The 23,479-nt window shown below is 34.3% G+C and overlaps 4 protein-coding genes across 10 annotated transcripts; 2 read left to right on the forward strand and 2 right to left on the reverse strand.

Moving 5' to 3' along the window:
* Positions 1 to 2,818: 2,818 nt before the first annotated feature.
* LOC133688975 (UDP-galactose/UDP-glucose transporter 3-like) lies at positions 2,819 to 4,950 on the reverse strand. Its single transcript, XM_062108658.1, has 6 exons — positions 4,737 to 4,950; positions 4,543 to 4,640; positions 4,267 to 4,452; positions 4,069 to 4,172; positions 3,858 to 3,979; positions 2,819 to 3,391 (listed from the first exon to the last, which is right to left on the reverse strand). The coding sequence occupies exons 1-6, from the start codon at positions 4,853 to 4,855 to the stop codon at positions 2,983 to 2,985; spliced, it is 1,038 nt and encodes a 345-aa protein (XP_061964642.1). The 5' UTR covers positions 4,856 to 4,950; the 3' UTR covers positions 2,819 to 2,982.
* A 667-nt stretch (positions 4,951 to 5,617) lies between these two features.
* On the reverse strand, positions 5,618 to 11,081 carry LOC133690311 (uncharacterized). 5 transcript variants are annotated; one of them, XM_062110554.1, is made up of 15 exons: positions 10,830 to 11,078; positions 10,410 to 10,677; positions 9,650 to 9,667; positions 9,442 to 9,504; positions 9,253 to 9,315; positions 9,047 to 9,136; positions 8,856 to 8,918; positions 8,623 to 8,685; positions 8,481 to 8,543; positions 8,207 to 8,269; positions 7,967 to 8,029; positions 7,123 to 7,182; positions 6,760 to 6,897; positions 6,470 to 6,565; positions 5,618 to 6,212 (listed from the first exon to the last, which is right to left on the reverse strand). In XM_062110554.1, exons 2-15 carry the CDS (start codon positions 10,635 to 10,637, stop codon positions 5,814 to 5,816), a joined length of 1,470 nt encoding a protein of 489 aa, XP_061966538.1. In that variant the 5' UTR covers positions 10,638 to 10,677; positions 10,830 to 11,078; the 3' UTR covers positions 5,618 to 5,813. The 5 variants fall into 5 exon arrangements, with proteins under 5 accessions (XP_061966538.1, XP_061966540.1, XP_061966542.1 ...); XM_062110556.1 differs by having other exon boundaries at positions 9,047 to 9,109; positions 10,830 to 11,076; XM_062110558.1 differs by lacking the exon at positions 6,470 to 6,565 and having other exon boundaries at positions 10,830 to 11,081.
* A 1,162-nt stretch (positions 11,082 to 12,243) lies between these two features.
* LOC133687989 (ubiquitin-conjugating enzyme E2 28) lies at positions 12,244 to 14,290 on the forward strand. Its single transcript, XM_062107352.1, has 5 exons — positions 12,244 to 12,443; positions 12,524 to 12,616; positions 12,822 to 12,949; positions 13,086 to 13,190; positions 13,952 to 14,290. The coding sequence occupies exons 2-5, from the start codon at positions 12,547 to 12,549 to the stop codon at positions 14,093 to 14,095; spliced, it is 447 nt and encodes a 148-aa protein (XP_061963336.1). The 5' UTR covers positions 12,244 to 12,443; positions 12,524 to 12,546; the 3' UTR covers positions 14,096 to 14,290.
* Positions 14,291 to 16,746: 2,456 nt separating this feature from the next.
* Positions 16,747 to 20,813, forward strand: LOC133690364 (thioredoxin H-type-like). 3 transcript variants are annotated; one of them, XM_062110638.1, is made up of 5 exons: positions 16,747 to 17,187; positions 17,535 to 17,645; positions 19,435 to 19,557; positions 19,873 to 19,995; positions 20,341 to 20,813. In XM_062110638.1, exons 2-5 carry the CDS (start codon positions 17,625 to 17,627, stop codon positions 20,491 to 20,493), a joined length of 420 nt encoding a protein of 139 aa, XP_061966622.1. In that variant the 5' UTR covers positions 16,747 to 17,187; positions 17,535 to 17,624; the 3' UTR covers positions 20,494 to 20,813. The 3 variants fall into 3 exon arrangements, with proteins under 3 accessions (XP_061966622.1, XP_061966623.1, XP_061966621.1); XM_062110639.1 differs by having other exon boundaries at positions 16,747 to 16,964; positions 17,571 to 17,645; XM_062110637.1 differs by having other exon boundaries at positions 16,749 to 17,187; positions 17,571 to 17,645.
* The last annotated feature ends 2,666 nt before the right edge of the window (positions 20,814 to 23,479 follow it).

A 23,479-nucleotide genomic window follows, 5' to 3' on the forward strand; every position in this document is an offset into this window, starting at 1 on the left:
AATTGTGGGCAACATGGAAGGAAGAGAATATTTCTTGTTCTTCCAATTTGATCTCTTTCCAACCTAAAAGTTTGCAGAATTTAATGTCCTTTTCAGCTTTGCAGAATTTCCCAGCATCAAATAAAGTTGAAATATCAATGTCCACTCACTCACTGATCTAACCAAGCAACATTCATTCAGTCCAAATTCTGACCAGGTTCATCAGTTGTACCGTGTCTTTATTTGTTTGGTCCCTACATGTTCATTAATCTAATTGTTGGATCTAAATTCTGATGTTTTACAGGCTCAATTCTATATATAGGGAAAGTCCCTCAAATTGGACTTAAAAGATGTTGTTTGAGCCAATTTCTATATTTTTCTTTCCTTTTCAAATCTATGACACAACACAAACACATAAACAACATACCAGTTTCCTTTTCCATCTCTTCATCGTCCTTCTTCCCTTCTCTCTCTTTATCTCTTCTTTGTTTCGATCAAAAGTCAAAAATGCCTTTTCCACTCTTCAAGATACCCTCTCTTCAACACTTGTCTTTCAATGGTAAAACCCTATTCCTCTCTTCAAGCTATGCCAAATGGCTATCCAAATGATGCCCAATGGAACTCAAGAAGCCAGAGACACCCACCCAATCCTCCTCATCAGTCTACCCCACAACCTGGAAACTACAATCACAATCAATGCATCCAAAATCAGCAGTACCCTCCTCCGAACCAATTTAATTATCCAAACAGGGGGTATCAGCTGATATAATGATGGCTGCGAGTATGGCATTGGGGTGTGCTTGAAAAGAGGTGTGATAAATTGCAAGGTCAAAAATACAACAATCGTCAGAACAACGTTAGAGATTGCAGTTTTGCAGCCAGCCATGTAATTCACAGCTGATCAAGAAAATGAACTTGCAAGTAATGAACATGAGAAAAAAAAATCAAATGACACACCAAGGAGCTTCCCATGCCAATCTCAACCCAAAATGAGGATCAAAACATATACTAGTCAAACATTTATTTGGGCAATATTATATGCATCTATTCTAACTTAGGCTTCACATATTGTAAGCCGCCGCATGATTCGAAAGTCCACATTTAGTTTTACTTACTTCAAGTGATTGGATTTTATGGCCGCTCAGGAAAATGAAATTCTTGTAGTTGATTTTTTTATCACGTATGCAAAGCCGTCGATGAAGGAGCGAGGTTGATTTTGTATTGCAGACAAAGTGTTTGATGAAATAATACTATGAAAATTTTAGTTTTTTTTTTTTTTTAATTTTTACAAAGTTGTAATATTAATTTGATGGCAAGTATAATTATTAGTTTGATGAAAATGTTGTCATATTAATATCATAAGGGTTTTCTAGTCATTAATTTGAATATAATAATAATCTTATAAATAATATGATTTTTTGGTTGATATTTTTAGTTTGTATAAAGGAGTATATAAAATATTATCAACTTATTGGATGTAAACTATAATTTTCCAGATAAAGTAAGAAAATGATTAAACAAGAGTGATGATGATATTTTTCCTTAAATAAATTCAAAACTAACATGCTACTTGCAAGTTGCAACCAAGAGTGCAAATGTAAAATGTTTCACGTCATTTTCAGAAAATTATTAAATATATTATTTAGATTAGTGAAAATATTTATTTTTAAATAAAAAATATTTTTTTAATGTTGACATCACTACCAGTAAAATGTTCAAACTTTAAAGCGCTTTAAATTTTAACTTTTAGGTTAGCGACCCGTATGGGCTCAAGTTTTTTCTTGTTTATAATTGTTATTTTTCTAATTCTTTTTATTTTATTATTGAATATTCAATATTGATTTTTAAAAAAACATTAGGTTTTGTTATTTTCTTTGTTTTTTTTTCTTCATGTTATCCTGATATCATAACCTGACCCGTATATTAGATGGTTGGCTCAAGTAGCCTCGAGTATTTTTTTTAGTTTTGTGATTATTTTAAATTTTTTTTATAAGTTTATCTTGGTCTCATGATCTCGGATATGAGTTTTACAAACCTTTTTTAATATAAGTTTTTTCAAAAATTATTTTTTTATATTTGATTTTTAAAAATATTATTCTTATTCGCCTATAATTTTTTTATATAAAAATAAGCTTTATTTTTAGCTTTCTATGTAATTCAAGATTCTTGAATTTTTTTTATTGTTTATTTCATTTATGTTTTTTTTTTAGTTTTTTAGTTTAACATGGGTGTCCAGGCTAGCTTGCACGTATCTCGACTAATTTCACGGGCTCTGAAATTAACGACCATGTAAGCCTTCAATTGCCATCATATGAGCAACCACATGGTTCGAACCTGAGACCACAGATGGAGCAAACCTCTTGGTCCCAAACTCTTATCACTGGATCATTACCTATTTATGTTTTAATTGTATTGTTTTGTTATTTACTACTTGGTATTGTCAATTTAAGTGTCAATTTAAGTTTGACTTATAATTTTATAATCCGAGTTTACTTTATGTTTTTTTTTTTATTGTGTTAAAAAAGTGTTTTTCACAACTTGCTAATACCTATTAATTATTTGTGGACAATCATGAAATATTTTTTAAAAAATCCTTGTTATTTAAACTGTTTTTCTTCTAAATGTTAATCTATAGTCAATGCTTTTTATATATATTTTTTTAAGTAATTGTCACCAAATTACTAAAACCACATATCACCCATTTAAATAATATGGAACCCATCAGAGATCAACACATGAATTCCCGAAACGATTTTAGTTTTCATAGAATTATTCAGATTAACACGTCCAAATATAAACAAGGTCAAGGCGACAGATTAAATCGTCCACGAAGGCGGCATTCAAAACTTAAACTCACTGCCTTGATAAGTATCTATTCAATTACATTTTGCAATTTCTACTAGTTCTGTGAATTTGAAACCGTTGATCTTTACGGATACAAAATGATGATTTAACAAATTAAAAGAAAAGAAGAATTACATGTGAAGTTCAAAACTGTTATAGTCACAAAGGCTTTCTCTTCTTTTGCAGTTTCTGCAACTTTCTCCACTTGAGATAAATCTGATATGATAACCCAGAGAACACCATGACTACGCATCCCCATTGTTTTGCTGATAGGGGATTGCCGCTCAGCACCGAAGAAACCACAATGCTGACAAACTTGCGGGTTGTGGTAATGGTCGTGTTAGCTAGAGATCCAAAGCAGCTAATGGTTAGAAAGATAAAATTCTGACCCACAGCGCCACAAAGGCAGTAGAGAAAAATGTCCCATGCTGCTTCTGGATGCTGCTTGCAGAATTCGATTGCCTCATATCCAATACCATGTGGCCAGCCAAACATGTAGATCAGGTTGTAAATTGTTCCCCACAAATTCATTCCCAGCATTATATCCCAAGCGCTTGTCTTTGGATACCTGATCGACCCAGAAAATTATTGAGAAATGAAGATATTTTGAGTAAAAACTAAAATGGATGCACATGAGGCTCATAGCAGCCCTAGTTTAATTACCTTCCGATTTCAGAAGGGACATCAATTGAGATTTATAAGAGATCGTTTGTGACAAAAGCCAAACTCTTGACCAAAAGAGTATCTCCTCCAGGAAATTATTCTAAAGCTACCAAAAACAAGAGAGACAGAAAGAGCTGAGGGCTGTGGAATATAGGACACCAGAGGACTATATAGGTGCAAGTTCTCTCTTGAATACTTCTCTAACTTGGCTAAGATTTCTGTGCATAACTGAATATTTCTCCCACAGGTTGACTAAAGTTGTTCCCTTAAATATTAATGAAAGTAAAACACACTTGTTCCTTCAAGCGATGGATGGAATAAACAGGAGAAGGATCATTTTTCTTTTAACCAAGTGTGACTTTTATACATACCTCGCTTTTAGTGAGTCCTGAGTAGCGTTAGTAAATCCATCGAATGCAAGGTTCAAGAAACAAAGGCCATATCCGAGGGGTGCATTTGGATGTGCTAGTTTATTGATGGTCTTCGAGCTAGTCTGAAATGATTCCAACCCCAAGCAACAAGTAAGAAGAATCATGTAATTAATAATAATAACGCAGCAGATGATATTTTACTTCTGGTCACCTTCATGAGAGCAAATGTGGATACCCCTCCAGCAACAAGGAAAGTGCAAAGATACTCAGGAAGGGTGTAACTTATACCATACACCAGACTACCCATCAACATCACTGCCACAAACCAAAACCATATCCCATCCATCACAGAGATATCCATTATCAAAACACCACAGCAACGTAGTTTGATGATAATCAACCGGCCTACCTGGTATCATTTTGGATGATTTTGCCAGGACCTGGGCAGGGTAACTGATATACTTTAGGGCTTCAATACCCAAGGCTGGCCCGATTGTATTTGTAATGCCAGGGCTCCAGTATGTCCACCACGGAGCACCCATGCTGCTGCTGCTGCTGCTGCTGCTACCACTCCTCGTCGACCATATCTTTATCACTGTTTTTTATGTTATGTTCAGTTTAATCATTTAATAGAATTAGCAATAGCATTGTGATTAGGACCAAAAATAAAATAAAAATCACTTACTCATGTATGACCATATCAAGCAAACTACATTTTGAGCCAGATTTAGGAATGCTAGTTGCTCAAATCTCTTCCCATCTGAACCAAATCTCTTCGTCGATCTACATCAAATTATATTCAAATTTAAAGAATGCTATCAAATATATATATATATATATATATCACTAAATAAACACAACGTCAGAAAACGAACTTACAGAGTTTCTTGAAGAAGACCTTGATATATATAAGCCGACCAGATGCCGGCTACGCAAAATGCCAAAACTAACACTCGCCGGAGGCTTCCACTTCCGCCGCCTCCTCCGTGTGCTTCCATTTCCGATTACGTGGCTTCCTCTTTTTTTTTTTTTTTTTCTTCAGTGAGCAGGAAAACAAATTAGAAATAGAAACAGAGATCGCAAACGACAACGAATAAGCAAGCGAAAAGACTGACCTTTTTAATTTAACGGCCTCAACTAACGGCTACGTTATTTTCCACGTGTTTTTGTTTTATTGGTTTGGTGACTTCATCTCCCCTTTCTTATTGGCTGCTGATACGGCTTCGCTTTCTTACAGTTTGGTGGGGTTTTTTTTTAACTTTATTGAGCACTGTACTGCTAGCTTGATCTGAGTTAATTAAATCCGACGGCTGTGATTTCTTACAGTTATTTACTTCAGTGAACCAGTGCGCGGAGATTTTTTATTTTCCAGGGATGAGGTGGGGGGATATGATTGGTTGCACGAGTGTAAATTAGGAGAATGCGGAGCAAGTTTTCTGCAGAAAATAAACGACACAACTTATTGAGCCAGCAAGCCCAAGTGATGTTACCACTACGATGTCGCTTAAAGTGCCTTCGTTATTTTAAAAAGCCGACACGTCATGCAAGAGCAGTCGATTTGTTATTTTGAAGTTGATTTTTAAAATAATTTTTTTATTTAAAAATATATTAAAATAATTTTTTTTTATTTTTTTTATTTTTTTTTAAATCAACGTATCAAAAAAACTCAAAAAAATTAATTTATAAAAAAATATATTTTAAAAACACAATTCACTCCCAGACACAACTTTAGTATAATCCAGAAAAAAAATATACGTAAGTTTAGGACAAGAAAATGGTCTATCAACTCTGCAGTTAACATGTTCGGTGTGGTGATAGTAATAATAAAAAAATAAAATAAAATAAAATAAAATAAGTAATGGCTCACACTTGCCCATCATAGAAAAATGAAAATGGACAAGAAGATGCATGGGAAGAACGAAACATCATATATCCTAGCCAGTGCCCTAATTTGAATCATCTGTTGACCAAGTCACCACCACTAACATATTTTGCAACAAATGATATTAACCGGAAAGGAGCTCCGATTAGTGGAGCATCCGTAAGTGGCACAGCACCACTCTTATCGTCAGTCTCAGCAGCTTGCATCTCCAAATCCGGAACTTCATTATCATCCAATGGGATTTGCACAATTTCTCCAGAGCCACCTTCTGAAGAGTATTGAACTACCACAGCAGGTTCCATTTCCAAGGACTCTAGCTTATGGCCCAATGCAGTCAGGTTTGCATTTGAATCAGCCATGGGATGAGTTCCATTGGCGAGTTCAGAATTTCTAACGATAACACCTCTTCCAGTTGCTGAAGAAAAACTAGCTGCTGTCTCTTGATGGTCAAGTTTAATGTACAACTCATTCACCTAAGAAACAAATATAGAGTTAAATGATAAAAAAAGTCACAATACCTGCTAACACATTCCACACGAGTGCATGCACACAAAAGCGAGCTCAAACCCACGCATTCACGTGCATTAACCTGACTAAAAGTTGGTGGATGCATAACATCAGTAAACACCCACTTAAAGACTATATACATAACGCCTTCTTTGGACCATTGGAATTAGTTAGGAAGGGGGGGGGGGGGTAATCGAGGGATAGCAGAATAGCGGTTCATTACTTTCTCAACAAGGTCTGCATTTTCTGTGATCAATTTGTCTACCAGTGCACAAGCTGCTTCGATCTGGGAATTCAATTCCTCCTTTTCAGCTCCAAGCTACATTAAACACCCAACTTTTCAATACGTTTATTCACAATTTATCATGAATGTGAACACAAGAGAGAACAAGGAATCTCAATGTAAGAATAAAATCGCACACACCAAAAAACTTTTAACAGCAAAAACTAATTGACATATGACCATAAATTTAACTTCCAAAAAGCTAACAAGCTGGGTACAGGATGACAAACCTTTCCGAGTTCTGATGTGTTAGCAAAGGAGACACTCGTATCAATGTTTTGAAGCTGTAACTTCAGGTCAGAGATGCTTTCCTTCAGTTGTTGGTTTTCTTTCACGAGACTATTCCTGGAATCTTCCAACTCCACCACCTGCCAGGCTTTGTTTTAATTTCCATACCAGAACACATACAAGGTTATGATGCAGAATGGCTGTGAGCTACACATACTACTCTCTAGGATAACCAAATCTACCAACCAATTAGCTTAAACATGACAGAGCTCATGCAAACCACATTTACAAACACAGTGAAGTTCAATAGGCTGTTGCAACAGAAGCGTTGATGTAACAATAACTACATGAATAAAACTATATACCTGCATTCGTAGTCTTGTGACGTCGATATTCATTCTAGCAATGGTTTCTTTGGTTGTATTCTGAGTAAGAACATTGATGCGCAAGTATATTAATGGTCATCTTTGATAATTCAATCTGATGACTATAAAAAGGATAGATACGAACTGTTACTGCAAGAGATAAATGCCACAACAATGCTAGAGTAATGGAACAACTTTAAAATATTTGTTCTATTTTTCTTGAAATTTTATTCATGGTATTCTTATTTAGAAGTTAAGATTATTATAGTTTACCATGACCTTAATATTTATTTAGTCAGAAACTGTACTGTATAAAACTTTATTCCATTTCCTGTAAGCATATAGATAATTGATGTAGTTTTATTCTTCCTCTCTTTTTTGCTGCCTATAAAAGAACGCACACATTATGTCTTATAGACATCATTTTGATGATTAAAGATTACGAATTGAAACCAGTATCTCCTCTAATACAATTATTCTAGTTTTATCCCATTTCATTTGCTCTACTTCTCTACCCTCCCTCTCCTCCTCCCTAAATCCCTCTCCGTGTACAGCATCATTCTGCAAGAACCCTCCAACTCATTTCCAAGCTATAAAATGAAACCAGTTTATCCTCCAATACAAGTCTTCTAGTTTTCTCCTATTTTATTTCCTCTGCTTATCTACCCTTTCTTCCCTCCTCCCCTCCCTAAATCACTCTCCTTGAAACACATCATTGTGCTTGAACCCTCCCATTTCAGCACCTAACCAATTTTTCTCTCTTTCAACCAAACAAATTCTTGTGAGAAGGAAAAAAAGAACTTGGGAAAAAGCAAACACAACGAACATAACAAAAGGTGATTACCTCTGATATGGTCCAAGAATCTTTATCACTCTCTAATAGTCTAATCTTTTCCCCTATGCTTGCCTGTGGAACATATCACAAAGTTATTCAACTATATTGATAAAATTTCAAAATAATAAATTATCAAGCACTATTTCTCATAAGCACACTAGAAAAGACCAAAAATGAAATGCATAATGCCAATCAGTGAAACAATTCTTGTTATGGTTTCACTGAAAGGCTGCGAGGCACGGAATATACAGCTTTTAAAACCAGAGCAGCCTTCTCATCCTGTAAGTGGTTAAGTTTCTCCCCAAAGCCAGCCTGCACGTGATATGATAAAAAGTTAACAGTGCATCTTATTAGCTGGCAATCTAGTGATAAGCTGGGTATGCCAAATTGCATATTAACATGCAACACGATGTTTTCCAACACTGGTTCCAAGGCTTATCATGTTAAAGAGAAATGCCCTTGAATGTGTTAAATGTTCCAAAAGAGAAAAGATTTATTTACAAGCCTATAAAACCAAAATTACCTCTTTCTGAAGCCAGAAATCTTTTTCACTCTGCAATTGTACAATTCTCTTCTCTAAATCAGCCTGCAAAGCATCCATTTTAGGGCAGACAGTAAGAGCACATAAAGCATAAAATTAAGATTCAGCTGACTGTTTATACTACCTCTTTCTGCAGGTGGGAATCATTTTCAGTTTTCAATTGTTTGATTGTATCTTCAAAGGTAGCCTGTAAAATTATAGTCAGGCGACTTCCTCTTCCCAAAAATATCAAACAAACAGATTGGAACTTTAGTATCATGAATGAAAGAGAGGAGGGAAAAAAACCATTTTCCTGTCTAAACATAACTCAAAACAAATTTCATCATCTATCAAATGATTAAAAAACATTTACGCTACCTCTTTTTGTATGCACAAATTGTTTACACTTCTTAATTGATTGATTGTATCTTCCAAGGATGCCTGCAAAAACACATTGCAAACAACGACAAGAGACTTAAATAATTAGGAAAAAGGTAGAAAAACCTAGCCTCGTGAAGTCCACCACAAATTAATCCATTCCATCCCACCATTGAATGCATTGATATTACCTCTTTCTGCGTGTGCGAAGCACTTTCATTCTGTAACTGTTTTACTGTCTCTTCTAAGGTAGCCTGTAAAATGCAGTAAGTTCCTTCATGCTTTGCATAAATGTCAAAACAAAGAAACCAATTTAATATTACAAGACGAAGTGTGTCAAGTAATTCAGATAATTTTTGTCAGGAACATTCCCACAGTTGGAATAAGTTCGTAGCACCTCTTTCTGTATGTGTGAATCATTTTCATCTCGTAATCGTTTGATTGTCTCTTCAAAGGTATCCTGTTAAATGCAGTACATTACTTGCAAGAATTAAAACAAAAAAGAATAATTCAACATGACAACAGGAAGAATGTCTTGTGCATGAGCACGTATGCATGTGATAATTCACAAAATATAATTCAGCACCTTCGTCCTTGTGAGTGAATCGGTTTCATTTTGTAAATGTTTGATTGTCTCTTGTAAAGCAGCCTGTACAAAAGAAAAGAAACAAAGAATATATTTCCTCTTCAAAACTAATGTTAAAAACAAATATATGAGAATGTGTAACATAAATGATAGGGAGAAGAAAGAGGGAAGAAACAAGGGTGAAGAGCTAATTGATCGAATGCCTCACCTCTCTTTTCAGCCAGGGCTGCAAAACAGAATTTTAAAAAGGTGGGATCATCACCAGCAGTCAATCCTACAGAAAATCTAAGTAGAAGTAGCAAAAAGAAGAATCTGAAAACATGTAGCGATTAAAAAATGGTCACAAGAACTATCCTATCTTCCCTTAACATGAGGAAAATGTAGACAAAAAGACGTGATAAAATACACTATAAACCATAATCTCAGAAGTTTTCGTTAAGGAATTCAAAAAATGCAACGTGTAAACTCCATTTAAAAAATGGTCACAAGTACTATCCTATCTTCCCTTAACATGAGGAAAATGTAGACAAAAAGACGTGATAAAATACACTATAAACCATAATCTCAGAAGTTTTCGTTAAGGAATTCAAAAAATGCAACGTGTAAACTCCATTGTCAAATCTTGCCGCAGACAACTTAAGGAGAGCGTGGCAGAAGACAAAGCGCTTCTTGGGTTATCATTATTAATCAAAACGTAACTTAATTTATCAACAAAAGACACAAAAAGCTCACCCCTAACACATCAATAATCCAGTCATATCATCTGGCAGATTATTTTTCTCTTTCGTTTTCATTTCCATTTTTCATTACAAAATTAAGAGGCTAATGCTCCATTTATTTATTAATTAATTAACAAGAACCAATCGAACCCACATAAAACAAAACTCAATCATTACTTAAGCGCGCGCGCGCGCTTAAATTGGTTTTAAAATTTTAAAAAAAAAGGAAAAACAGAATTGAGCTCTTACAGAATGCGATGCTGCTCCATTGGGTTTATCATCATGTCCATTAAAATCCTCTGCGTCCACGACATCACCATTTGAAGAAACCTCTATAACTTGATTTTGCCCATTACTATTATTATTAGTAGCAGCACCAACCGACACGTCGTCTTCTGATGCTTTATTATTGTTGGTGTGGTTGTTCTGCTTGCTTTTCTTCTTCTTGTTTCTTTTCTTCTTCTTCTCTTCCTCCATTTTTAAGCAACCTCCGAGATTCCCTTAAATTCACAAAAACCTGCAATCACATCAAAAAAGAAAATAATCACTGACCAATTAAATTAAACCTCACTTTGATTTTCTAGCTATTAGATCTGCTTCAAGAAACAACGATATTTAAAAAAAGAGAGTAAATTCCATATATTGGATGCATTGATCTCAAACACATACTGATGCACTAAAGAACTCCTCCTCCTCCTCCTCCTCCTCCTCCTCCTCTTCTTTAATTTAAATTCGAAACGTTTCTTTGCAAAGGAGAGTGAAAACCTCTCTTCTCCGTGCTGGTAACGGCTCCTTTTTCGTCGATTGAAAATAAGAAGAGAATAGATGTTGTGATCGTTGACAAAAGAGAGGTATTCAAATCAGGTGGCTGTGAGCCTGTGACTGTTGCTCTCCCTTATGCATCTAGTGGACCAGAGAGTAGGGGATTTCACCTTTCTTTATTTTCAGTTGATGAGGTGGCGTTATATAACTGGCTATATTAGAGGACGTGGGAGAATGTGTAACATGTTTCCGTGGAAGATAGATAACCGACACCATGACTTACCAAAGTGTTGACTTCTGAACCGTCATCCATGACCCTAATACCACGCCGTTTAAGGTGAATGACAAACTACAGAGATCCCATAGACGACTTGTCATTTAGTGAAAAATCAACAGTTGATTTAGAACAAAATAACAAGGGTCTGTTTGCTAATTTGCTACAATAATTTTTTTAAAATTAAATTTAAAAACAATATGTTAAAAATACAGACATATTAACACAAATTGTATTTTTGCTTTGTTTATCTCATAATCCTTTTCTTTCCTCAAAAAAGTTTTTGTCAGCACAATATCCTTTCTTTCTCTACTTGGTATCAATCATAATTTTATTAATCTTTCCTTTTCTTTTCTCCTGAATCTTCCTTTCTTCTTCTTCTTTTTTTCTCAACCAAGTATGCATGAATAATGATTTTTTTTTTTGCTATATACGTGGATCATGGTCGATTAATACATAATTGGATATAAATTAAAAATAAGTAAAGATTAAAAGTAGTATTTAAAATTATATCTAATATATATAAAAAATACAACAAGTATCTATAAATTGTAATTTTTAACATGTTTCCGAGCGTAAAGCCCCATCAATACTTTTAATTAAATATATTGAATTGGAGGTAAAATAAAACAATTTTTATTGGAATATTTATACAAAAAAACTTTCTTAACATTCGAAAAAATATAGATTTTTTAACATATATATATTAAAAAAATTCAAAAAATATTTAATAAAAAATTAATATGAGTATTTTTATATATTTTTAAAATGCCTATATTTTACGTTATTTTAAATAAATATAAGGGTATTTATAACAAAAAAAAACGTATTAAAATAATTTTTAAATTAAAAATAAATAGTCAAAATTATTAATTCAATTTATTTCCATGTATTTCAAATAATATAATTAAAGTTAATTCTATATTTTAATATTTTATTCTAAATATAAAAATTACAATATTTCAAACTTTTATTTTCAAACCTCCAAGCGGTGATTTCCACCTCATCACCGCCAACAGACCCTAATACTAGAGCAAAACGTTATAAAAACAGAATCCGAATACAGAAGCAGACCCTCCTCCTCCACCTCCGCCTCTGCGCTATCTCTGGGTGTAAGAAGAAAAAGAAATAAAAGAAGAGGCCAGGGAGTGGGAAATCAGCGGTTGTGTTGGATCCACCGTTAATTCATTTCCAGATCGTCGATTCGTCGATTTCCCCCTTCCACAACCCCATCTTTTCATCTTCAGGTAATCATCCTTTGCCCTTTCTTTTTATATATTTTTCTTTGTTCTTGTTGTAACTGTGATTCTTCTCTGTTTTTATTAAGGGTGCATAGGAGGAGTAATAATAATGGCTTCAAAGCGTATTTTGAAGGAACTCAAGGATTTACAGAAGGATCCGCCTACTTCTTGCAGTGCAGGTGTGCAATAATTTTTTATTTCTGAAAAGCCCAGTTATTTAATCATTCTAATTTAAGCTAAATTTCAACTTCTTTCTGTCAACATTACTGTGCTTGGTCATGGCTTGGAGCCCACTTTGCTTGCATTTTTATTTTGTATTGAATGATCTGTTTCATGTGGAATTACTCAAATTTGGGGTTGATATTTTTTTTTTCTGGGATATAGGCCCTGTAGCTGAAGATATGTTTCACTGGCAAGCAACAATAATGGGACCTGCTGATAGTCCATATGCAGGAGGGGTATTTCTAGTTACTATCCATTTTCCTCCTGATTATCCTTTCAAGCCCCCAAAGGTAATTTGTTTTGCAGTCAATGGTGCAATTTCCGATTTTGAGCCGTGTCTGTATGTGGTTGCATAAAGAGGCTTTGCTTTGTTTAATTGTGTGTGTTTTTTGAAGGGCAATTTTGTTTCTTTTTTCCCCCCTTCAGGTTGCATTTAGGACCAAGGTCTTTCATCCCAACATTAATAGTAATGGAAGCATTTGTCTTGATATTCTCAAAGAGCAATGGAGTCCTGCTCTTACCATCTCTAAGGTTTGATTTCATTCTGTTAATTAATGCTGATAACATGTTAATATGCTATAGTTCTCGTTTTTACTTACCAGTAGCATGCCCTAGTAAAGTTTGTAGACTGTCTTCGGTTTTAGGATGAATGGAGAATGGAAGAGTTTGATCACATATTTTATGTAGCAATAGTTTAAGAATACAGTGGCATTCACACCGCTCTCTTCCAAATTTAGCGCTAGATTATGTTTATTGCTAAGAGTCTTTGTCTTCCATTGATTTTTTATCCTTTTGCATTGCCTGTTTGTTGCCTACAAAAGTTTTCCACCAAGAGTTAGAATGTTACTTTGAGATGACTAGGTGTCCTAAAATTAGCTTGCCAGTCTATGCTTGCGTGTAGCAATGGGGTGTGTTTTGGCCTCCTGTTTATCAACATGAATGTCCTCCTGTAGTTTATGTTTCTTAGGATACAAAACATGAATTGGCTGTATGTTCCATAGATAAAGAACATGAGGGAAGCTCTCTGTTGCTGATGTTCAAACAGGGTTCTAGTTCCTTGAACTTGCTTTTTTATTTTTTATTTTTAAGAAGTTATATCAAAGTTGTCAAAGCAGAGTGGTTCAGTGGGTTGGGTGAGCACGAGGCTTTCAATTTCATTCTGAAACCAACACAAAAGTCTCTATACTTTTTTTCATGCTACCATAGTCTAAAAAAGATTTATTACTACTAATCATTGGATGCATAATCATATACTTATTGGAAGCATAATCATATACTTGGATGCACATCAGGTACTGCTCTCCATTTGCTCATTGCTGACTGATCCAAATCCTGATGATCCTCTTGTACCGGAGATTGCCCATATGTACAAGACTGACCGATCCAAATATGAAGCCACTGCTCGCAGCTGGACACAGAAGTATGCCATGGGCTGAGGTTATGGAGGCAATGTATAAATGGTTTATATTTATCGTAATATGTGTTGAAACATAGTCTGTTTTACTCTTTTGGTGTTGGTTTAAGGGTGGGTTTCAATTTCGGAAGAATGGATGACATTCCATGCACCTCCAAACAATGTTTTGGGGATTGCATGGAAAATAACTGAATGGAAAGTATGTTGTTTTGATCTAGACGTTCTTTCTTAACTGTTTAGCCTTTGGCTTGGCATTTCATCTTCATTTAATTGTCTTAATCTTGCCTTTCCTGCCCATTATAATATCTAGACAATTTTTTTGCATGTGTGAGTTTCATCTTTAGGGCATAGACATAGAAGGGTGCATTCCACTTCTATTTTCAACTTTGAAGATGTTGGTTGTTTCGATATTATTTTCTTTAAGATCCAACTGTGGGAGTACGGAATCAAACTTTGCCATGATAGATCCAATCTCCTGACCTAATTTTGTAGGTACTGAAATTGAATTTTTAAGATATCTTGTAGGAGATGGTGAAGCCAGGAAAAGCTTAAACCACTCTAGGCCTGGGCCCTTTGCATGTTTAAACAGAACAAAATGAGATTTCATTGTTATGGAGATTCTGTCAAGGGGGGTAGATGGATCTTCAGGTTGAAGTATATTCAAAGTTCCAGAGGATGGAGTTCTGCTCTCAAATGTCGTGATATCAAATAGTGAAACCTTCGAAGTGAATTCCCGTGAAATATGAAAAAAGGTATCATCGACTTCATGTAACGTTGAACAAGATGGAACGCGAAGGATCCAGTTTCTTATTCTTCACATCTTGCCGCTCACTAACTTGCCTCCATTTTGGCAAGTTGTCATCTTGTCATCCATTGCACAATGATCCTTGGACCATCATCAGTTTTGCCTAGAATGATCCTTGGACCTCGTCAGGAGAGGGGAAAACTTGTTAATTTTTTAATTAAAAACATATTAAAATTTGAAGTAATAAAATCAGAGAATTGAAAGAGAGGTGCTTGTTGAAGAATGAGAATGCTGGTCTGTTGTCACCACCACCACCACCACCCAAATCGACCTAAATCCAGTCATAACAAGTCAAGCCACGAGAGGGTGTTTTCTTCTAGTGATGATGGTTGAGTGCCAAGTGATCCTAGCGTGGACATTGCTTGCACTCCACCAAATTTTAGTCTCCTCTCAATTCCCAATTATGCTTGTTAACAACTAGGGCATATGCTGATCTCCCGCATATGCTAGAGAAAAAACCAAAAGAAAGGACATTTTCTGATTGACCAAGTGCAAGTGCCTTCATTAAGGGCAGACACACCCAGGATGGCGTCCAATTAACTTCATCATTTAAACAAACAAGATATAAAAAGTCAAATTACGAATCAAGAAAAAGACTAAAGCAGATCTGACGACTCATGTTCATTGTGACAGCAAATACCATGGATTCACAAGGTGTTTTCTCTTCTTTTTCAAGTTCTTTTTATTTATTTTTATATTTGGTCCTTTTAAATTATATTAATTTGGGTTCTAGCTTTGTTATTTGTTTTTGTTTAGCTTCGTAAGGGCTACTCAAGGTGTTAAGAAACAAAGCTGACTCTGCTGGATTTGACATAATTAAATTAAATTAAATTAAAACTATATTGACTTAATTTGAATACTAGAAAAGTATTAAGCTCATTTTCCTCGTAAACATGGAGAATTGAATTGCATGAGCAAGGAAGAGATTTAACCTTTTTTTTCTTGATTTTTTCTCAATATGATTATTTTACATTGATTATTTTTTTACCTAAGATATGGGGATTCCACAATATCAAAGAAAAATTCTAACATGCAATTTATGCTTGGTTTTGTAAAATAAAATTTGATTTTATTGTTCTAAAACAATCAAGGCTTCAAGAGTCTAATTTGAAACTTAACAAATTCTAGGGACAAAAAATGACAGGTATGACAAATTGATCGGGCAGGCGTGGAGGAAGCCGTTGTGATTTGGCAATTTGTGCGCTTTCCTTTAATGTCCAAACACCACTATCCTTAGTAGCATTGGAAACAGCTCACCGAGAACAATTCGACCTCATGATTTTTTTATGTGGACGATCTTATTCTTATGACTTGAATCATATATTTGGAAGGTTAACCCGGGTTGTTATTGACTTTTTTTAGGTCTTTTTTTTACAATGATTTTTTTTTAATTTCTTCCATCAACATTTTATTTGTTTCAAAATTGTGCTTCATGATTTTCTTCGTTTTTCTTTTGATAGAGTTATTCCAATCTCATAATGTAGATCCTAAGATAACTTAGGTTGATTGTGGTCTTTTTTTGGGTTATTTTTTTTTTAAATTGAATATTTTTCTGGTTTTGTTTTTCAACAACAAGTTAGGTTAATAATTTAATTTTATATTTTTTTTATTAAATTATCTTATTCTTATAACTTAGATCATGAGTTTGATTAATTACTTGATTTTGTTTATGCTTTTTTCCAGATATTTTATATTAATTGACTTCAACTTCATCCGTTCATATTGAATTTATTACAAATTTAGCATTATAATTTTTTTATTATTATTTTCTAGACAATTCTCCCGACTTTGTGACCCGATCGAGAGTTCACACTCACTTTTTTTTTTTCAATTTTTTTATTCAGCAATAAATTAACCGGGAATATGTATTTTTTTGGTCCTGGTCATCGTGGAACCATCTAGGTCTTACAGTATATTTTAGTTTGATAGCAAGGATATAATTGAATTAATTTGCGCGTTAACCGATAATGAAGTCTATCTCACGATGATTTGAAGAGTTTACCCTCTGTATTGGTTGGGTGACGCTGCAAAATCGTGGAGTTGTAAAATGGAGCAGATTGATAGCCATTGAAGCACAACAAGAACGGTGTGGACAACCTTGGACCTTTGTAACTTATCTCTTCTTTTTACTTGTTCAAACAGAAAAAAGCAAAGGACAGAAAGCGTGTCTGCTTATAGACACAAAACATGCTTCTTTCTCTTCTCTTTTACCTCCCTTCTTTCCTTCCATTACTCCGCAATTAAAGACTAGGGTTTTCATTCGACCTTGACAATTCATTCATAATCTCCTTCTAATTATCTTTAAGAAGGTAATTAATTATCCACTCCTGTCTTCGTTTCTTTCTCTATACCTCTTTCTTTCTACTTCTGATGCTGCTGCTGTGTTTTTTTTAGAAGAACTGATGTTAGTGTTACTAATATTATTGAAGAAGAGAGTTTCAATGCTGATTGTTGAAGTAAATAACCATAATTTTGGTTCTTAAAGAGAAATGTTTTGAAAGACTTTTCCTTTTTCTTACCACACTAATTTAATTTATCTGATATGCAACAGAGGCGCTCTTCAAAGTTTTGATTCGAAGTGATCAATTTATTTATTTATACTGTTTCTGTTGTCAATTACGGTGAACAGTATAAATCTTGGCGGTTTTTTCTTTAGGTGTGTTGAAGGTTTTGGATTTTGTTCCATTTTTAGGATATTTGGTATACTACGTTAAGCTGCTTGGGATTAAAAGTTTGGAAATCAGATATGGGACTTTGCTTGGATAAGGTAAGAGTTTCTATGACAATTAATCATTTTATCTTCTTACATATAATTCCAATCCATTACTCTCTTTGGTTGTGTATGTGCAAGATTATTTGTGGATCCGGGTTTCTTATTGATTTTCATATTGCTTTTATTATAACACAAATGGAAAAAAAATTACTAAACAGTCGTGAAAATGGAAGCTTATTGATGGGGTTTGGTTATCGGAGAGTTACTATGAGGAGTCAACAATTTCCAAACTAGTAGTTTATAATACAGCACATCGTAAACACGTGACAATAACAGTTAAGGATTTTCTGAGTGATCAGTGAACATGAAGAAGAACAAACTCTCTCAACCACCTGGAATTTGTACAAATTATGAAAATCTTTTTAACTTTGAATGGGAAACTTGGTTTAGAATTCTCCTTTTATTTGTTTGACAATAACCAAATCTGTCTATTTCGGGATGTGCTGTTGGCGGCACTCAAATGAATTTATTCAATTATGTAAAGGAAAATGAATCACTTCTTTCGGCTTAATATTTTCAAATGGACTCAGTTTGAATGTAGATATAGCTGACTCCATGGTTTACTCCCCACCTATTTGCGAGGCTTCTAATTTATGTTTTAGCATCATTCCAAAGGATCAAATTGTACCTTGTCCACTGTGTATCACCAAGGCACACTCAGTGTTGTGTTTAGTGTGGACGATTGTATGTGGATTTAAGTTTATTGTTGTCTTTCATATTGCTTTCACAATAACAAGGAAAATTGCTTTGGAGAAAAGCAGGAAAATGGAAGCTTATCAATGAATCTTGGTTCCCTTGAATGTACTGTGAAATGTTTAGAATGAAGCAATGTCCAAAATAGTAGTTTGTAAGATTGCAGAAAAAAGCAATGTCAAATTATGAAAAATGGAGGTCGGGACCTTCGCAATGGTATTGCAGAAAAGGATTCCCCATCCTGATCTTGAAGTAAAGACTGTTCATCCAATTTTGATAAATTTGTTCCACGGCAACCAGTGGGGAAAAGAAAGAGCTTTTAGTGGTTGATTTTCATTTGCAGCATGGAAAAGATGGTGAAGAATGAGATGGATACAATATTGTTGAGTTATTAATTGATTGCTTCTAGAAAAGTTCTCTAAGTTGAAATGGTGCAGGTCTGTCTCACATATCATGGTTATGCATTTAGGAAGAAAAAACATATAGAGTTATAACAAGCTTCACATCACTGGTAGTTTTAATTGAGAGATATCAACTGAATATGTAATACAAATAATTATTATGTGTCCTAAAAATATTGCGCTCACAATTAAAAATTTCACACAGTCCATGAAGAGTCAATCGACAGAGGGGAACTATTTTGAGAGGATAATACACCAACATGAAGAAGAATGAACTCTCTTAACCATTCTAAACTTGTAAAACAATAACAGAAACTTTTCAAATTTGAATATGAAACTTTGGTTTAAAAATCTGCATTCTACTTTGTTTGAAAAACAAATCTGTCTATTTTGTTTTTTATGCTTTTGATGTTATTCCAGTGAACTTATTTATATTTATAAAGAAAATAAATCAATTCTTCTGGCTTAATATTTTTAAATGGAATCCTTTTAAATATAGATATAGCTGACTTGTTTAATTATTATTTCCCACCTGTGCTTGAGGCTTCCACTTTGTTATGCCACTGTTTCAGAGGATTAAATTGTGTTTTGTCTGCTGCAATCGCCAATGCGCACTAATACACATGTTTTGTTCTTATCCTATGGAAGTCATAAAAGGACAGGGTTCTGAGTGTTCATGGTTTTTGCAGCATAAACGTGATGCAGACAATGATGAGCTGCATGTTGAGTTTGCTGGTGGTAATGTGCACCTCATTACCACAAAAGAGAGTTGGGATCAGAAGCTGTCAGAAGCAAGTAGGGATGGCAAAATTGTAAGTTTGATTTTTGTCTTTTCCATTGTCCTTAGTAATACACTATTATGTGTTTTGGCTGAGAATTATAGCCTGAGGTTGGCAAATTTAAACAGTTCTATTGAGAACCAAAATAAGAGATGAAATAGGTTCATCCAAAAGTTTTCCATTATTTCTACTCAAGCAGGGGACAGCTCTCATTTGCGGCTGTTACTATATGATTTATGCTGGTTGGGTTTGGAAGTCAGCTACTTCATGAAAAGTTTGTTTGATCTACCTGACTAGTGTTTTATAATAATCTATTTTCATTTTGAACTGAATATGGATGTTTAACAGGTGCTCGCAAATTTCAGTGCAACATGGTGTGGTCCTTGTAAACAGATTGCACCGTTCTACAACGAGCTTTCTGAAAAATACCCTTCTCTACTGTTCTTATTGGTCGATGTTGATGAACTACCTGTAAGTTCTAAATTCTATTATATTTGAATGATATTCCTTTTTCTCTTTTCATCCATTAAACAGGCTGGACTGTCTTGACTAGACTTTTAGTTGCATGTAAGCACTGTCTCTCATTTTTTTGAGACTTATCCTGCAGTTTGCACAATTGATATTGAAGAAACATAAAAAAAAAAAAAAAAGAGAGAAAGAGAAAAAGAATCCTGATTTTGGAATTTGTTCATTGAGCAGAATATGCAGAACTTAATCTGCTGTTATATATTGATATTGTTATAGTTTCTGTTTACATCAGAATATGTCGATCCAAATGATGGTGGATGTCAGTATCATATTGTGTGTGTTTCGCAGGACCTCAGTACATCATGGGAGATCAAAGCTACTCCTACTTTCTTCTTTCTTAGAGATGGGAAGCAGCTGGAGAAGCTTGTAGGAGCCAACAAGCCAGAGTTGCAGAAGAAGATAACTGCCATTGCAGACTCATTGCCCCCTAGTGACAAATGACTGCCATGATGGTTCCCGGTGTCTTTGAGAGCCTATCGAATAACTTGAGTATTTTAGTGCTTCAGTTGTGAGGTTCTACCTGTATGTTTTGTGCTTGTCATGTAGATATGACCAATTTGATGAAGGTATTCTGTTATTGATACATGGTCAGAAAGAGCAATTCCACTTGTGAAAGACTGCTTGAAGGGTTTTTAATTTTGAGTGTTTGAAGTTGGAATTAGGGTTAAAGTTTGATGTAGTCGGAATTTGGTTTTTGTTTTAGAAGGGTTTGTTGATGGAATAAAGCGCTGTGAAATAAAAGCTATTTTTCTTCTTGTGAATAGCAATTTGAGGTACTCTTTCAAGCCTGTAACAAGTCAAGAAATCAGGGAGACAAGATGAAGAAGAAGAAGAAGTTCTTCTTCATCTTCTTCTTTAAATTAACTCTCCTACGATATATATACTTCTAGAGAAGGCATCAGACACAAATTTAATACACTCGTGGGCCTACCCTGTTATTTAAGCAACTGTTATTTACGTCTCAAAATCATTTTCTTAACCTCCTTCTTCCTAGAAAAAAAAATACTCCTTTGGATTCTCAGAAACCCTAAATATGAAAAAACCCATATTTTGATTCAAAAACACATAATTAACCTAAAAAATATCTTTCTCAACCGTGATCTTACTTTATCGGCAATGTAAAGAACAAAAAATAACTCAGTGGAAGTCCGGCGATCACAGAGAGCTCATGGAAACCAAGAATGAGTATTTTGGAGGCTGAAATATGGACAATGAAAGAATTTCTCCCTCCTAAACCTTTTGCCGGTGGCCTCCATCTTATGTAAACCTAGGGACTAAAACATAAAAAAATGAACTTTGTTACCCAAAAGTAAAAATTTCAAACTGAAAGGACCAAGACGGATTTTTAACAAAAACCTTAGGCAAAAAACCTGAAAAAAAACGCTGACAGAACCGTGTCAAACAAAATAAAAAATAAAAATCCCCACTGCTCCCTTCAATGTCAATTTCAATTCCTGTTGGGTCTGCCTCCACAATATAATGAACGGTAAATTAAGGATGCCCTTCAGTGTTTTTTTTTTTTTTTTAATTTTTTTTTCCTGGCACCTTTTCAGGATATTGGTACGCTAGAGCTACATGGATTTTTTTTTTTTTAATTTGGCTGTCTAAATATGATCAGATATGGGACAAAGCCTGGCTAAGGTAAAATTTCATGCATATCGAAAGCTTTGCGAACGGGAAAACGGAAATTTCTTTCTCTGCATATATGAATAGAATACAGCATGCTACCTTCAAAGGATTAGATCGTGCCTTGTCCACAGCTAATCACCATTACACACTCGGTAGTGTGCATTGCTATGATTAAAAAGAATAAGAGTTGTAATGTTCATGATATTTGCAGCATCGACGCGATGCAGATGATTTTACATGGGATTTCACCAGTTAGAGTTGGGATCAGAAGCTGTCAGAAGAGAAAGTTGGGATGGAAAGATTGCAGGTTTGATTTCTGTCAATATCTTGCTACCCTAGCTTTTCAATGATAAACTAGATGTTTTAAGCTGATTCAAAGAGCTTCGATAAGAGATAAGCAGGAACATCCAAAAGTCTCCTCTTATTTTTACCCAGGCAGAGAGGCTCAGCTCCTCTTTGCAGCTTTAACAGTGTGATATGTTGCTGATAAGTGCATCCAGGTCCTAATGACAGGATGATTATATACTCGCAGGAACAACATCGCTTTGAAAACATATGGAACTTGAAAGTGAGTTGACTTGTACAAAAAAACATAAAACTCATATTTAAACTCATTATCATTTTAATAATTATGTATAAATTGATTGATTTTTAAGGCAATGATAATACGTTTTAATAATTATGTATCAAGGTTGATTATAAGAACAATTTACTTTGTGCTATTCATTTTAATCACAAATTGATTAGAACATATTACATGTTCTACCTACGTGTTAGGGAGATAATATCTATACTACAAGATATCACCATGTAACTACTCTCCCGATAGACAAAGCCCTTTTAATATGATCTGGAGGGTTGGTTAACCAAGAGGACATATATGTTTGTCTAATAAGGCACATGTCTTCAACCACTACTTTTAATGGTGACAACATCAAGCTTACATGATTGAACACTTATTTTAATACCCCTAGGAGGATGTGATATATAGAGGATCAATTGATTATGTATGCTCAAGCATACATAATGCACATGTTCAAGAGTATCATATTAAAGGTACTGCAAAAAAATTCCATTTTAGTGTTTTTTTATACTCATTGAGGATTTTTAGGTTATTCCTAACCATAGTTGAGGAGCAACCATACTTGCATATCTATGTTGACAGCTATGTAAAGTATGTATGAGAAAAAAAGACAAATAACCGATTATCTATTATTCCTTTAGTTATTTTTAAATGCTTTTTAGTGAAAAATTTCTTTTGTTAGTATTAGTTCATTTTTAAATACTAACTTAAAACTGTCAATGTAAATTTATCTAGCTCTAGTCGTAAGAACATCTCTATATCATTCATCCAGAGAATTGGGGGAACAATATGTTTGACACTAACATGTAGAGGTAACTCTCTATAGGAGCTTAATAATAATAAAATTTAATGAATTCTAAATAACATGTTACATATATAAATTACATGCAAAATTGTACTAACTTTGTGACTTGTCAAGTTAGGTGGTGTAGGGTTAGACGTTTCACTTTAAATCCTATCACATTTATGAGTTTTATTGGGATGAGTTGGACGCACTACAATCTCACCAAATATGGGTTACAAAAATATTTTTGTATGTTATTTGTGCCATTATTTTTTAGTTTCAAATTATTTTATAATATATGTCTTTCATAACTTGATATATTAGATGGACACCTTACACCAATGATTTGATATTAATGGCTTTATTGATATGCCAAAGGAAGATGATTGCGGGTAGTATAAGTCCTTCTTGATATCATTGAGATACATTGC

This window comes from Populus nigra, chromosome 3 (genome assembly GCF_951802175.1).
Source record: "Populus nigra chromosome 3, ddPopNigr1.1, whole genome shotgun sequence".
NCBI lineage: Eukaryota > Viridiplantae > Streptophyta > Magnoliopsida > Malpighiales > Salicaceae > Populus > Populus nigra.

Bases quoted from the DNA above. Each gene is read 5' to 3' on its own strand.
- LOC133688975 (XM_062108658.1), bottom strand. From the start codon at position 4,855: ATGGAAGCACACGGAGGAGGCGGCGGAAGTGGAAGCCTCCGGCGAGTG. The intron at 4,453-4,542 runs GTAAGTGATTTT...CATAAAAAACAG, and splicing joins CTTGATATGGTCATACATGA to TGATAAAGATATGGTCGACG. The intron at 4,173-4,266 runs GTAGGCCGGTTG...GGTTTGTGGCAG, and splicing joins ATCATCCAAAATGATACCAG to TGATGTTGATGGGTAGTCTG.
- LOC133690311 (XM_062110554.1), bottom strand. From the start codon at position 10,637: ATGGAGGAAGAGAAGAAGAAGAAAAGAAACAAGAAGAAGAAAAGCAAG. The intron at 9,316-9,441 runs GTGCTGAATTAT...TGCATTTAACAG, and splicing joins ATTCACTCACAAGGACGAAG to GATACCTTTGAAGAGACAAT. The intron at 9,137-9,252 runs GTGCTACGAACT...ATTTATGCAAAG, and splicing joins ATTCACACATACAGAAAGAG to CATGAAGGAACTTACTGCAT.
- LOC133687989 (XM_062107352.1), top strand. From the start codon at position 12,547: ATGGCTTCAAAGCGTATTTTGAAGGAACTCAAGGATTTACAGAAGGAT. The intron at 12,617-12,821 runs GTGTGCAATAAT...TCTGGGATATAG, and splicing joins GCCTACTTCTTGCAGTGCAG to GCCCTGTAGCTGAAGATATG. The intron at 12,950-13,085 runs GTAATTTGTTTT...TCCCCCCTTCAG, and splicing joins ATCCTTTCAAGCCCCCAAAG to GTTGCATTTAGGACCAAGGT.
- LOC133690364 (XM_062110638.1), top strand. From the start codon at position 17,625: ATGGGACTTTGCTTGGATAAG. The intron at 17,646-19,434 runs GTAAGAGTTTCT...TGGTTTTTGCAG, and splicing joins TGGGACTTTGCTTGGATAAG to CATAAACGTGATGCAGACAA. The intron at 19,996-20,340 runs GTAAGTTCTAAA...TGTGTTTCGCAG, and splicing joins TCGATGTTGATGAACTACCT to GACCTCAGTACATCATGGGA.